Source organism: Pholcus phalangioides, unplaced genomic scaffold (genome assembly GCF_987345545.1).
Source record: "Pholcus phalangioides strain wild (caught in Gottingen) unplaced genomic scaffold, Ppha-v1.0 ptg000004l_1, whole genome shotgun sequence".
Taxonomy (NCBI): Eukaryota; Metazoa; Arthropoda; class Arachnida; order Araneae; family Pholcidae; genus Pholcus; species Pholcus phalangioides.
In genome coordinates this window covers 35,047,220-35,063,224 of record NW_028301597.1, presented here as the reverse complement: position 1 = coordinate 35,063,224, position 16,005 = coordinate 35,047,220, and the positions used below count along the sequence as shown (strand labels likewise).

General features: G+C 34.8%; 1 protein-coding gene across 3 annotated transcripts in view; it reads right to left on the bottom strand.

Annotated features, from left to right (window-relative positions):
- Nucleotides 1-1,234: 1,234 nt before the first annotated feature.
- Nucleotides 1,235-16,005, bottom strand: part of LOC149087338 (uncharacterized) — a 35,293-nt gene continuing 20,522 nt past the window's right edge. Inside the window, exons 9-14 of one of the 3 annotated variants that reach the window (XM_089231393.1) lie at nucleotides 12,350-12,517; nucleotides 11,595-11,744; nucleotides 9,944-10,324; nucleotides 7,790-7,942; nucleotides 5,884-6,063; nucleotides 1,235-4,609 (exon numbers count right to left, since the gene is read on the bottom strand). In XM_089231393.1, coding sequence (XP_089087519.1) covers nucleotides 4,080-4,609; nucleotides 5,884-6,063; nucleotides 7,790-7,942; nucleotides 9,944-10,324; nucleotides 11,595-11,744; nucleotides 12,350-12,517 — 1,562 coding nt within the window. In that variant the 3' untranslated portion in view covers nucleotides 1,235-4,079. The remainder of the gene's footprint in view (nucleotides 4,610-5,883; nucleotides 6,064-7,789; nucleotides 7,943-9,943; nucleotides 10,325-11,594; nucleotides 11,745-12,349; nucleotides 12,518-16,005) is intronic. The other 2 variants (XM_089231395.1, XM_089231394.1) reach the window with 2 other exon arrangements.

Below are 16,005 nucleotides of genomic sequence, written 5' to 3'. Positions count from 1 at the left end.
TTAAGTCAGCCACCTCGTTGGGCAATTTGCCTGTTGTGGCGTTGAATTTGTTATTTGTAATTTGAAGACTTTTAGGGATTTTTCTATGAAGATACAAAAAATCGGAAGAATTAGATTTCCGACAGGAGGATTTTAATTAGGCTGAAAAATCTCGGAAGGCTTCCGTGTAACTCGGAAGCATTGGCACCTATGCAATAATACCGAAGATTTCAATCATTTCCAGTGGAATTTTAGTTGTTTTGCTTTGCTTGCTGGCTGTGTTAAAAAAAAGTTTAAACAAAAGTTTTTTTGTCCCTTATATCATCAAAGTAATACTACAGTCGGACCAGCTTATAACGAAGTCGGAAGAAGCAGCGAAACTGTTTGTTACACACGAACTTCGTTATATCCCCCATTCCGGTTTTGAAAATGATGCGTTCAAGTGCAACGAAGCATAATTTACATACACGATAAGCATTTTTCTATATTATAGGTATTCTGAAAATAAATAAAGATTAAACTAATATATTTAGAAAAAAGGTTAAAATTTAATTAAAAATATTACGGTATTTCACACACATACAACAAAAATATTCGGCAATAGCTTTTTGTTTTTTAATAATTTTTGCCTAATAATCATGTCTTTTCTTTTAACGAGGTCTTTTCCTTTTTCATTCACACTTTTGCCAAATATTTCACATTTTTTCTGACCATTTTTCACTGACTTTCCAGGTCTCTGGGAACCTCGTGAAACATTAGGTGGTGAATTAATATATGTTAAATTAGATGAACAACTAATATCAGTTATTAGTGAAAGTTATCAGTCTCACAAGAACTGCTACTATTTGTGAAAAGCAGGCTTGCATAAAGCACCCAGAGCTCCAAATTACCCATCTGCCCCATCAAAATCATCCCATTACCAATGCACAATAACAAACATTTTATGTACAGCAGCGTTTCTCAACATTTTTGACCTCAAAAAGACTAGCGCAAAACAGAATATGCAGAAATCTGCAATGGACGTTGTAAAACAATCAATACTACTGAAAAAATTCAACAGATCACTAACTTACAGTAAGTAGGATCTGGTTTTTTTTTATTTGAACCTATAAGAGTATAATTAATATTTGATGCATTAATTGAATAACTTTCCCGTAATTGAAATAAAATTTTCAAGTCGGTTTGCAAACCACTTTTCTCATCTTTGCAGACCATAAGTTGAGAAACACAGACATAGAGCATCCAACACTGGACATAAGAGAACCAGACGATATTTTTTTAATTAAGTATGAACAACACATATCAAAGGCAGTATGTATTATCAAATTTTAATCTTTTTTTTAGCACTGGAATTATGTTTTTAAAAATTGTACATTATTTCAATAATGAGAACATCATTTCAAAATCAAACATCTTTATATTTATAATTGGCTCGTCATATACAAAGACCATTCCATCAAAACTGAGAAATTTCAAGTAATGCCAAACTAAATAATTAAAGTGCAGATGACTTTTTTTTATTTAAAGAAAGAATGTGAATCAAAATATTTCAAGCGAAGCAGACTATTCTATTTTTCAAAGTGAGCGGAACTGTTGTTCCTTGCATATAGCAATGGAGGTGAGTGATTCAAAGTTAGGAAATAAAAAGGGTTGCACAATAAAATTTCGCTTGTTTGGGCAAAACAGCTCCTGAAACACTAATGGCTGTATTCACTGAGAGCGTTTAAACTAGTTGCTGGTTAAAGAATTAGAGATCGAAATGGTTGGTTAAATTCAGGATTTAAACCAATCCATGTCGATCTCTAATCCTTTAGCCAGCGATTGTAGTTTAAACACTGTCTATGAATACCGCCATTAATTTAATGAAAGAAGCTTGCAAAAAGCAACTGTTTGGGTAAGTCTACGAATTTTAGATGGCACAGCAGTTTAAAAAAAAAAAAAAATGTTTGTCAGCAGAACTGGTTCCTAGATCTGGTCGACATGAAGGTGTGAATAATTAAAATGTCAATAGTGTCTGAGCAATATTACAAGAAAATCAATGAATGCCATGTGAAAAGACATTGATGACAACTAATATTTTGAAAGCATCTTTTCAAAGAAAATCTGTAAATATCATGTGAAAAGACAGCTGTGGCCTATGCTGTAACAGGGCCCACTTGGGAGGGGGCCTAAATGCAAATTTTTGCACAGAGCACAGGAATGACCATTACGGCACTGGCTGTGGCAACTAATATTTCAAAAGCATCAATATTTTGTATTTTACACAAGAATTTACTGCTTCTCAGTGTTTGTTCCAGATGAGTCCATCATCACAACTTACTAAATAATAAATGCAAACAAGAGTTCATCAATACCACACAAATTAATGAAAAAAATGTGCGAAGACAAATGTTTCGGCAAGTCCACAATTTTTAGACGGTACAGTGATTTCAAAAAAAGGATGTTTGTTTTATGTCTATTATTTTAAACAGATGGTTGAAAATGATCCAAATTTCCTAAAGGCAGTAATATTCAAAGATGAAACTTGGACGCATCATGTTGATTTCCTTACAAAGTTCGGAAACAGTGACCCTTCGCCTCAAAAACTAAATCAACCAAGACAAATCAGCTAAAAAAGTGATTTGATTATAAAGGTCTAATCTATCAGCAGACTGTGACATACATTGTGCTTACCACAGGTACTTAATTTTTGCTTTCCGTTGGGTTTACAATATATTTTTGTTTTTTATTTTTTAACCTCATAAGCATTCTTCTCATGTTTGGCCAGGTGGGGTGGTCACCAGGTTTGGATAGATAGGTGAGTTATGGGAGGGTTTGCTACTTTTGCACCTGATGCCCTTCACTTTCGAGGTTCCATAAGGAATATTAACATGGGTATCTGTTTGATATTTCAAGTTCAAGCATGCTGTGCGTCCAAAAACTACTGTGAATAGTTTATATCAAGTTTCAGTTTTCAAACTCTTGTGACAACACATATCGGGAAAGCATCATGGACTGGTAGAAAATTTGATATGCTACATCATGATAATACCCACCAGCATAGTGCTCCATCTGTTCAGTTTTATCTCAATAAGTGCATTATTACAATCAAACCATGATCACTTTTACAGTCCAGATCTCCCACCATGCAATTTATAGAGATTCCAACGTTGAAAGAGAAGCTCTGTTGCGGAAAAATTCAATGAAGATGCTGATGTTATTTCAGCAGAGCAGGGTTCACTGAGGCAGCTTCCAAGAAATGCCTTCTCTACTTGGTATGAAAAGTGGAATTGAACAGGGATCCAGAAATTTTGCACCCAATGTTTCGTACCCAGAAATTTTGCACTTGACCTGACCATATAAGTGGATGAATGACTGTATGATAGGGAGACCATGTGAGTGTGCAATTGACTTTATGAGTGAGTGACCATATGACTGACCAAGTGCATGATTGTATGAGTGACTACGTGAGTGTAAATGACTGTATAGTTGAATGAATGACCATGTGAATTATCTAGTGGGTGACAGAATGATTGGCCAGGTGAGTGTCTGGTCATTCATACAGTGAGGGCAGGGGAAATGTTCAACTCACACGATCACTCATACAGTAACTTACTAGGTCACTCATACCGCCATTCATATGGTCAGGGCAGACAAAATGTCAGGGTGAAATGTACAATAGGTAAATTTTCAACTCATTTGATCGCTCTTACAATCACTACCATGGTGATTCACCCACTCACTTTGTGACTTATACAGTCACTCGATTACTACTCACTTGGTCGCCCATATGGTCAGGGCAGGCAAAATTTCTGGAGCAAAATGTACCGGGGACAAAACTTACTAGGGTCTGAAATGTCAGGGGCAAAGTTTCCGTAAACTGATTGAACATTAGATCTCCATTGCATATCATTTAAAGAAAGATTTTTTTGAAAAAGAATAAATAAATTTTGCTATGCCTATATTTCTTGATATTACATGATTTTACTCTCAGTTATCATGAAGGCACCTTGAATATGAGAAAATCAAAATAAAACAATCGATAGACATGAATTAAACGAAAGGACGGGAAAGAGAGGAAAAAGAAAACAAGACAATATAACATCATACATAGTAACATATCAAAATTTAGGATGGCTATATGCCACATGCAGGGGTTTCCCATTGAAGTTTATGCCATTTAATGACTCTTTAGCTATTAATGCTTCTTCACGATTCCCCATGACAATAAAGCCATAGCACTTACTAACTCCTGTCAATCCTTTTCGAATTATTCGGACTTTTTTAACCTCTCCATACCGAGCAAAAATCTGCCATAAGGTATTCTCAATTGTATGTGGACCTATGTTGCAGACAAAAAGCTCACAACCGTCACCTCTCACAGTTTGAGCCGCAGAAGTGCTTCTGTAGCTGCATGAGTTACTGCTCACTCTTCTGGTTAATGGGTCAAAGCGTTGGGGGCCTAGTCGTGATCGCCTCATGGGACCACCTGATCTACTAGGCAAAGTTTCAGTTGCATACTGTGACGAGTTATAGAAAATAAGTTCATTTTTCATTGATTGATCTTCTCGCTTCATAGCATTGTCTGCCTTCTTGTCATTTTTGTAGATGGAAGAAACATTACCAAACATGGGGTACCTTTCAGAGAATCCTGTAAGAAATTTACACATAAAAACTCGAAGCAACAGAAAGATAATCTAACTAATTGAAATAAGTAAATATATACTGAAAACTGGAAGAATCACTACCTTTATCGGCATCACTGAAAAATTGATCATAGGCCATTTTAGTCATGTTTTTTTCACAATTTAAAAAAATATATATAATTTTTAATACATTATGGCAATGTCAGCCGAAAAACAACTACTTACATTGCACAATTATATCATGAAACAACATTTTGCATAGCTGCCAACTTTCGAGAACCAGCACCTATTCTGTACCATTCAAAGATGCACTTTTGAAAAAAAAGCTTGTCCTTAGTAGTCTGAACCTTAGTTGCTCTGGCACTAACAATATTTTTTAGCGTTTTTATGGATCTTTGCACTTTTACTGCATTGCTTTCACTGCTACAATGCTGCACAACACAAAAAATATTTTTCACTATTTCACCCATGGACAGGGCTCCAGCCGATTATGAGCTTTTTTTGCTTCTGCACACAAGAAGCTTCTTCACTTTTTTTGCTTCATAAATTCACTATAGAGGGGGTGCTGAAGGACCCCACCAAAGATCCCAACCTAGGAGCTCTTCTGGATGATGTGGTGAGCCATTATCTTACGACATATCACGCTTCCAATTGAGCAAAAAACAATTCTGCAGTTGATAAGCAGAGAACATCTAGGTCTTGAGCACCGTGCAAAATTGAAATCATGGACAAAGGAAATTTCTGCTAGAAATTATGAAATTTTATTACTCTACTAATGAGTGCTGTTGATACTTTCGATAAAATGAATTCATTTAGTGCACAATACAATCGGCATCAAAAATCTGAATGTATTTTACAGTGGTCAGGATTTAATGTCTATTCATGTTTTGTTTTTTTTCATTCCACACTATACAATCTCTTCACTAATTTCTTAAGCGTATCATACTTCAAAACTTGTCAGTGGACTGCCATGTGAAAATGAAGCCATGAATCAAAAGAGCTTAAAAAAATCATTTTCAAACCTCTTTTCAAAGTAACGAAACATTAGATTAGTCTTTGTCATAACAAGCTCTTTTGTCCAAAATTCCAAAAACATGGTATGCAAACAACGGTTTATTGCAAAAATAAGCCAAAGTGACAGAAAGATACTGTTTCAAAAAGTTTTGGTAAAGAAAAATAATTGTCAATATTCTAAACTAAAGAATACTTTTGCTCAGCACAATGCACATGGCCGCAGTAAAAAGAAAGCTGATGAAAAAGATGGAAGTAGATTTATTACCTGGAATATTAGACCTTGATATCTCTCCATTAGCTCCACCAAGATTGGCTTTAATTTGCAGTCTTGGCGACGATCGGTTTGGTGTTGAGACGAAGAAACCTTCTGGAACATCCTCTTTCTTAACTCTAGGCGATTTACTCTTTCGAGTTTGTTTGATTGCAGAAGTGGAATTGGTTTGTTCTTTAGCATGAAAACAAATTTAGATGAAAATAAAAATAAGGAAAGTTAGCGTACACATATGGACATGGGAAAAAAAGAGCTTGCAAAGGAATATTTTACTAAACATGGATGATATCGCATTGGGTGAACAGTTTAAGGATGGTTGCATGATGGGTTAGTATGCATTTTGTATAGGTTGGGACAAGACTGAACTCACTCTCCATTGGGGAACTCCATTTCTACGATCAATAGGAACCACTTTGCTGATGGCATCCAATCACTCCTATACAATCAGCAAAAGTTACAAGACCTTGCTCATGATTACAATGAAGGGATGCAAAACAACTTGTAACATCTAACGAAACTTTTGTTCTACCTATGTTCCTATTATTTTACTTACAGTTCTCTTAAACAGAAACTGTTCTGAACGGCCACTCCCACTTTAATGTGTGGACGAATGATAATTTCCAGGAGAAACCCTATTTCAAGTATTAATTTCGAAACCCTGCTTAAGTCATTCTTAGACACAGTCACTGACACTATTTTCCTCAATCATTACATTGAGTTAAAACCAGCACAGACACTAACATTATTTGTTTAAATATTCCTCCCTCCTTAATTGCTCCAATGAATTTACTATAATAAAACATGCCTACACAGCTTCAAAAGTTGATTTTCAGCTTTTGTGGCTAATTAAAAGTCGCACCATATTCAATAACAGATGGTTCTGGGAGATTGTAATGAATTCTTATTTGAAAAAAAATTTATGTTCTAATTTTTATCTTGGTAAAAAAATTCGTTTTCAACTCCTTGATAATGCCTGACACTTAATCAGACTTGTTATAAAACTCTGGATGAAAACTTAAATGGTAAATCTCAAACATGCTGAATTGATTACTTCCAAATGCAGGTGTTCTACCAGTTCTGGAATGAAAACAATGGGCAGCTTATACAAAGATAGGGCATATAAAAAAGCCACCTTTTGACAAAAACTTCCCCCCTTATATAACCATATTTACTGGAAATTACTATTTCTTTTATGTTAAATTGCAAATTAAGTTGCGTGTTTGTAAAAAATCATTAGTTTTAAATATAATTTCTGATTATAGTATTAAAATTGTGTCACAGGCGGAGATAGACTTGAAGGGGGGGGGGGCATGAATGTGTAGCCGGATGGAGGGGGGGGCATGTTTATTTCATATGTGTTATTTCAAAATGACACATTAGTTTAAAGGCTTCCTAAAGCAGGAACCTCCTATTTTATGATGCTTTTGACTGGCAATTCTTTTCTTCTGCCAGGGTCCACAAAAAGTGGGGGGGGGGGGGGGGTTCACAGTATATTGCATGTGATATTAAACCCAACTTAGCAAAAAGCAGTTTTTTTTCTCTCTCTATTATTCTAAGAATATAATCAGGTGAAATCTTACTGTTGAAAAGTGTTACTTTTTATCACATCAACTTATTGGAGAACTTGTTTATTGAGTTTTAGAACAGCAGAGACCTCCAGCTATGTGTTTCCCTAAACAATCATACAAATTTAGCCTGATGGGAAAAAGAACATTTTTGCCTCAAGCTTTCTCGTATAGTTTTTGTTGCATTAATGACTCTTCGGCTGCCCATTTCTTTTTTTTATTTCCCAATATTTCCTATATTTAAAATGCTTTTACAAAGAATATTCAAAATAATATTGAAGTGCGAGCCATGCATGACTGAGATAAAAGAAAACATGTAAGAGAAATTGCAATACCCGAAATATTGGATCTTGAAGCTCCACCATGCAATCTTGGTGAGGAGCGATTTGGTGTTGAGACAAAGTAACGTTCTGGAACATTCTCTTTCTTTATTTTGGGAGATTTACTCTTCCTTGTTTGTTGGATTGCAGAAGAAAAATTGGCGTATTCTTTAGCATGGAAACAAATTCACATGAAAATTAAAATAAGATAACTTAGCATAAACAGACAAGAAAAACAGGAGTTCACACACACATCTTCAAAAAATATATATTTTATTAAACATGGACGATATCTTATCAGTCAAACAGTTCACGGATGAAAGAAACTATATCAATCTTCATTCAAAACATTGAGAGACTGGGTACGAAGCAAAGATGGGAAAGAACTGTGGTTCAACTCTTGGCACAAGCATATAAACTTTCTTACCAATATCCATCATCTTTGCTTGGTATCCAGTTTTTCATGCTATGCAGTTCAAGGGAAGTGTTGCACACTGGATTAGTGCAACAACTTCGCTGATAGCATCCAACCAATCCCATACAATCAGCAAAAGGCACTAGACTTTGCTAATGACAATTACATTGAAAGGATGTAAAGCAACTTCACTTGTAACGCTCAATAAAACTTTTGTCTACCTATGTTCCTATTACAGTAAAAGTCAGTTACAACAAGTACAGCTTATAATGAGCATCTCATAACAAGTTATTGTGGAATAACTAATGTTAAAGACACAAAAATATTCTGTTATGTCGAAGTGAAAATTAAGAATTCGTTAAACGTCAAAATAAAATTCCCAAAAATGCTAGTTTTTCCTTCTCTCACTTCAAAAATTGAATATGATGACTCTTATTGTGGCACATGCTCCTCATAAAAATTATTCTGAAGTCCACCTAACAAAGAATAGACAACAGAAAAGTCCAAGTGTTTTAACCCCTTCTTCCTAGTTTTGGGCTTCTCCACTATACACATTGATTATGTGATGATTTTGTCTTTCTCAGTGACTAGGAGATGCTGGGAACAGAACTTTATAGTCAAAGTTTGAAGTAATTTTTAAATGACTGAAAAAAATCATGCTATAAAACCTTCAGATTAGCTGGGGAAAATGTTGAGTTAGTATAGCCATAAAAGCGAGAGATGTGATATACAGTATACTCTCACTAATCAGGCTCGCAAAGTAATCTGTCATTTTTAGGTGGGTTTTCGTCAAGTATAGAAGAGGAAAGCATGTCACTGTATGTCTGTGCACAGAAGTTTATATTATTAAAATAGGCTTTTTCCACGAACTTCCAGTAATCTGCCACACCCTCTTGGTCTGATAGGTTCTGGATTAGCGAGAATCTACTGTAATAATTGAGACAAAGAAATTAAGATTTAATAATTATGTCTTAAAGAATTAACTGCTGTGAGACCTCATGATTAGAGAGTTCTGTTCATTCATTAATATTGGAACAAAAATGCTCAAAAGACATTTACATACAGATAAAAAAACAACAATTTTCTAAAATTTTACAATCTGACAGAACAAAAAATTTAAATCTATCTATATATATAATTGATTTTGTGTGTGTGAGTGTGTTTGCATATTCTCTATACAAATCTACAATTTCAGATTTATCGTCGACATAAATTTTGCATATATACCAAATGAGACCCAACTTGAATGATAGGCTCTTTTAAAAGTTCGCCAGAAACGGCCAAAAAAACTCTTGGGCAACAATGGTTCTTGGACCTCAACAATCACTTCCTGAATGCTACTTTAGTTATGGTTCCCTAGCAATGCGTTTCAGACATGTATATGAATTTACAATGGTTTGTCGCTTCTTTAATCTTTTCAGTATATGTATCATAATCTAGTTTGCTTATAATATCATTATAACGACAATTTTCCTCATAATGATAACTGTCTTTATAACAAACTTTTATTGTACTTTGTTTGAAACTCATGTACTAGTTATGTGACATTGAACCTAACTAGATGAAAGCTTTTTTTTTTTAAATGCAAAATTCAAAATCTAAATGACATCATTATGTTCAGTCCTATTGTGGAAATGTTGTTCTTTGTGGAATCTGTATATTTGAGACCCAGAGAACTTGCAATTTTACTAATAATTTTCAAAATAATATGGAAGTATGAATTACACACTGCTGTGAGAAAGGAAACGCAATACCTGGAAAATTAGATCTTGAAGCTCCACTAATTCCACCATGCTGTCTTGGTGAGGAACGTTTCTGTGATGAACCTGGAATATTGAGCCTTGAAAATACACTAGTTCCACCATGCTGTCTTGGCGAAGAGTGTTTCTGCAATGAACCAGTAACACCTAGAATATTTGATCCTGGAGCTCTACTAATTCCACTATGCAGCCTTGGTGAGGAGCGTTTCTGTGTTGAGCCTGGAATATTGGATGTTGAAGCTTCACTAATTCCCCCAAGCTGTCTTGGCGAGGAACGTTTCTGTGCAATGAAATGTTCTTGAACATTCTCTTTCTTTACTTTTATTTTAGGTGATTTACTCTTTCTTGTGACTGCCAAAGCTGAAACAGTTTGTTCTTTAACATGAAAAAAAAAAAAAAAAAATTGAAAAGGAAACTTGCATAAGTCAGTATATACAGCGATACATTGACTGACAAACACACCTTGGTTTAAAATTTTTTTGACTAATGAATGTTTTCCGGGATTTTTCTGCCTCTGCTAATGAACATTTACATTGGGGCTGGACAAATCTCCCCCCCCCCCAAAAAAAATAGGTGCTAGAAAAATTTTTTTACCTGAAGAAAAGGTCCATAATAGTGCTTCTTTTGACTTTTTTTAGGATATAGTGATCCTCTTTCATGTTGGCAGATATGCTGCTATAAGTTCCAAACATTTTGTGCTGCTCTCAGCCCACAATTTAGTAACTACACAAAGAAAATTTTAGGTGCCAATACCAATTTTTTAGTCACTATGGTAATCTTGTGCCTTGGATTTGGCCAGCCCTGATTCACATAGATATGAATGCACGTGCTAACATGAAGCAAACGTGAGCTTGATTTTAATGGCAACTGTCATACGAATTACTATCATCTAAGACCAATTAATTCAAGTCCAGCTATGAATCTCTTTCCAAATATCCACTTACCTTTCTGAAAATTTTTGAACCATTTTAAGTACCAAAGGTACACATCTCCCATTTCTTGAAAAGCTAAGCAAGAGCAATTTTTAGCTCTCACGCATGGATGGAAATACCAAGTGTGTGAAGGAGACATGTTGCTGTGCATTCTTCAACAATGATAGAAAAGTGAGTTGACAAACAATAAATGAAATTTTCATACTATTTAAACCTACATAAATAATGTATAATTATGTAAGTGCTACATAATGTATATTTTTTAGGTATTGAAGATACATTTTTTTTGTCATGTAATAACATTCAGGATAGCTCATTTGCCTCTCAAAAATTTTCTTCTCTGGATTTTTTTCAATGCTCTTCTCAATTCATTTCTTCAATGCTTGCCAATTAAAGGGTTAGTCTAGTGGTTCTCAAACTTTTGTCCCCATTGCCCCCTTGCCCAATTCATAATTCATCTGTGGCTCCCCAAAAAAGTTTAGTAGATATTTTTACCTATAAAAACACCACCTCAAAGCATAAATAGGCTAAAAAATCTATATCTCCAGGTCATTGCAATGCCCCCAGGAGCCGTGACGCACACTTTGAGAAACACTGGATAAATCCATATAATTACTTATGTCACTTTTTTCATTAGAATGTGAAAATAAGGGTTTCCATATTGTTTAGGCAGATAGAAGGATGTAAAGGATGGAAAGTGATGTTATATATACCTGGAATATTAGATCTTGAATCTACACGAAGTTCACGAAGACAAGTTATAAGCTGCTGCTGTGTTGTCAAAGACAGAGTCTGTGCCGAGACGAGATGTTGAACATTCTCTTTCTTTATCTTAGGTGATTTGCTCTTTCTCATTTGTTTGACTGTAGAGATAGAATCAGTATGTCTTTTACCATGAAAGGAAATTATTAAATAACAATTCAGTTACCATACATGTAAAAAAAATACATCCCTTCTAATATTGGGATTTTGTGCCTATAATCTGCAGTATTGTATAACAAATGAACTCCAAGAGACAGGAGAAATCGATTCGTTATTCGTTATAAGGGAATTCCAGGTTTTTGCATCGTTCCTATGTAAACTTATGTGGAGGATTATAAAAGTTTTGCTAAAACAAGATTTTTGCTATAACAGTATTTGTTAAAACAGGATTTGACCATATTCTTTAAAATGGCTTTCCCATTAACAAATATTCAATTTTACGAAATAGTTTTTTTGTCTGTACAGGTTTGTAAAAATGAGTGTTGACTGTATTCAATAAACACAGGAGTGTTCCAAACTCTGCCACGAAGCTGGGCTGGAAGAGATCTTTGTAATAAGATAAGTCTGCTGGCAGCTTTCTGACATTCATTCATCCAGCGCTTATATTCACTAATGTAACAGGTTGGTAGCACTTGTACAAGGCCTTTTTGAGAGTAAACAAAGTCATGTAACTGAGGTTGAAAAAACTAATGAAAAGAATGTATACCTGGAATATTAATGCTTGAATCGTCACAGATTTCAACAAGACTGATCTTACGTTTCTGTCTTGTTGGGAGGTAATTTGGTGGAGAGATGATAAGACATTCTTGATCATCAAGGTCATTCTTTTTTTTTAAGTTTCTTACAGGCGATCTGCTGTTCCTCGTTAATTTGGCTACGGAATGAAAACAAATGCAATTTAAAACTAGAACAAAATAAATGTACATACACAAACAAAACATTGTGCCATGCCATTTACATGGCTACAAGTTTACACACATACCATGCATCTGTCTTTGATTATTATTGAAAAAGTACTATAAAATATTTCAATCCCTGCTGCGATTTTACTTTTTTTTTTCATTATAGGATTTACACTTTCTTATTCTTCGTGTGTGTGCTTTGTATCTTCCCCATCTGGTAGAAAACTAGATTTTTACAAAAGAACAAGAATTTCCTTGTTTCCATTTGCAATTAGACTTTCCAGGCAGAGTACTTTTGAAGGAAATGCTCCAAGACCCAAGTGAAAATGGATTGATTTAACACAGCAAATGCAAAGAATTTTTTTTTATCTTTCAAGATAATGAGTTTTTTGACATAGAGATATCTACTGTATAAGCTTTTATAGTGCAAACATTATTTGTTATGTTACTCATCACTAATGTTCAGTTTTCAGTCTGTCAAATCAGTTACCTTCTTTTAAAGACATATCTATAGATGTTGAATCCCAGACTTAAAAAATCTGTAGTTTATTACATGAGGAGATATTACACATAGAAAAAAATATGTCATACAAACGAAAAGGAAAACTGGGGAATTTTAGGGATTGCATGAAATGACTGTATGGCCCTATCCATTTTTTAAAATGTCTCTTTTTTGCTGTATTTTCAATAAAGCCTACTTGAATTTTTATCCTTCAATAAAATCAAGGACTAAAATTATCTCGCCAACTTATAAAAGAAAACTATGACTACAAATTTAAATATTGTACCTCATGTATTTGTCATAATAATTAAAGTTTTTTTTACAGAATTTTTGTTTCAACCCAACACGATTTGCAGTAGCACTTTATTTCCAGCCATTGGCAGATTAGCTTTAGCTACTTTAGCATTAATTGGCAATTTTGCTTACTTTTGGTATCATATTTAGTGACATTTGCTGATTTCCTTTACTTGAATTCATATAGCTTTCCATAATTTTCACACAAAAAACATGGCCAGCCTGGGATTTTAAAGACTGAAAGAGTCTTTCGATATTTTTCATTAAAGAGAAGTATAATTTGAGGATTTTTTTTAGGATTTTTCTATAAAGAGATGCAAAATTGGAAAAATTTTCTAACAGGGAGATCCAAATTAGGCTAAAAAATCAGAAGGCTTCATTTTGCTCAATCTTAAGCAGACGGGCCAACTTTTGGAATCGAGGAATCCGGAGATTCTCCCGAGAGGGGGATAATACCCCCCCCCCCCCCCCGCCGCTTATAGACCAGATCAAAAATTCACAATTTTTTTTTTTTTCATAAATTAAGAAAAAGTTCCACCCTCTACCCAGGCAGGTTCTGCATTGACCCCGGAAGAATATAATTCAATGTCAGTCTTTCCATGCAGAATAGAGAAATCACATCTACATACTGTTCATAAAACATAAGTGTTTCCTTTCATGGATGCTATCAGTGATTGATAATCTTGGGTATACAAACTCTTAAAGGCAGTTCTATATTTTCTTTCTGGGGACATATTTAATCAGAGGAAACAATTAAGAAACCTCAAAATACAACTAATTATGTTTATTGCATGGCTGCTAATGGAATACAATAGTGATTATACAGGAATTTCAGCAACCAAGGTCATACTCCTGATAAATGATTGCCGATAAATGCTAAGTAAACAGTCATGTCTTTGCCAGTTGCTTAAATGCGATCACCAATATTTATTTTATGGCTGCTCAAGAGAAATGACCACAGCTGTCCTCTATGGGTGTTTTCCTTAACTATGATGGTAGTCATTGATGTCACGACAACGCGAAAGCTCGTGGAAAATCTCATTTTTCTGCCGAAATCCAGCGAGCAGGAGGCAGGGTTAAAAATCCGGAGAGTCAGTAGGTCTGAGAACTTTAATTATAATCACCCTGTATATAGCTGTTTATTTTTCATAAATTAATAATGTACATCCTAACCAAACAGTGACCCAATCCATATTCCAAAGAATTTCTAACTGAAAATTATTTGGAAAGAGATCACCGACCACTTAGTGAACTGCCCAATTTTGGGCTTTTTACCACCGTACAGTAGAACCTTGATTAACTGGGGGTAGTGCTGAATATATGCAAAATAAAAAAAATTCAATAGTCAGCATGTGGTGGTGATATACAGTACAAGATGTGCTGCTTCCTATAGAAGGAAAATCAAAATGTCTATGAGGTAATGTAACTATTAGTACACTGGTCTTTGTCTTTTAAGGGCAGTTGGTGTCTTTATTGGATTACAAGATCACATGCCCTTAGCATGACAGTGAAGTCACTACTGCTGCTGCTTCTTTATGAGGGGGAAAAAAGCCTGTGAGATAATACACCTCCACCACATATTTACATGTATGATGCAATCCTCATTTATGAATTTGTTTAAGATAGAGCATCAGAATGTAACACAAAGTTAGAAAATGTAGTTAGAACAAGGTATTGTGGTACTGTATATAACTTTAAGCAATTAAGATGCTAAATATGAAAGGAAATTTAGTTAAGGCCACTTTTATGAGATAAAAAAAAAAAAAAAAAAAAAAAAAAACATTTGCATCTCTTACACCATTTAAAAATATACCATCAGAATACAACCCCAAGAATAGAAATTGGGGTAAGAATGAACAATTTTGGCTAATACTGAACAAATATGATATTAAGGAAACAGTTATTTTCTGGATATTATGCTGAGGTGAGCTCGGAAAGAAAAGTCATCACGTCTCTGCCGGGCCAGGCCCTCTTGCATACCGGGCAAGCATGCTACCATCTACACTTGCCCGGTATGCAAGAGGGCCTGGCCCGGCAGAGACGTGATGACTTTTCTTTCCGAGCTCACCTCAGCATAATATCCGGAAAATAACTGTTTCCTTGATATCTCTGGCTGAGAAAGAAGCCATCTATATGTCTCTAAATATGATATTTTTCAAAGAAAAATTATATTTAGGCCGCTTTTACGTGTTTTTTTTTAAAAACCGCTTGGTTAAAACCATGGTTTAAACAAAACTGTGTGTGTTTAAACCAAACAACCCTGTTTTTAACTTCAGCAAAAATTTTCAACTAGGATGTCAATATCTGTCGAGTCAGGTTCAGTTTGTACATAATCATCTATGTTTATGTTATCCTCAGCATCAGGGCCGTAACTAAGAATATTGGGAGGGAAAGGGCAACATGATTTTGCCGCCCCTACCACTGTAAAATTCAATGATTTTATGACAGTGTTTTTGTCACCAGGGCAGTTGCCCTTTGCCTCTCTCCAATTAATTCCAGTCCTGCTCAGCCTTGCGATCATGGAATGTATACAGCTCACATACAATTTTGTAAGTCTTGCATATCATTTGGAAATTATACCCTTGCACCGATTTCTCCTGTGAAAACCTGTTTTCCGAAAAATTTTGTTACAGTTTCAGAAAGCAACTGCTTTGCTACATATGG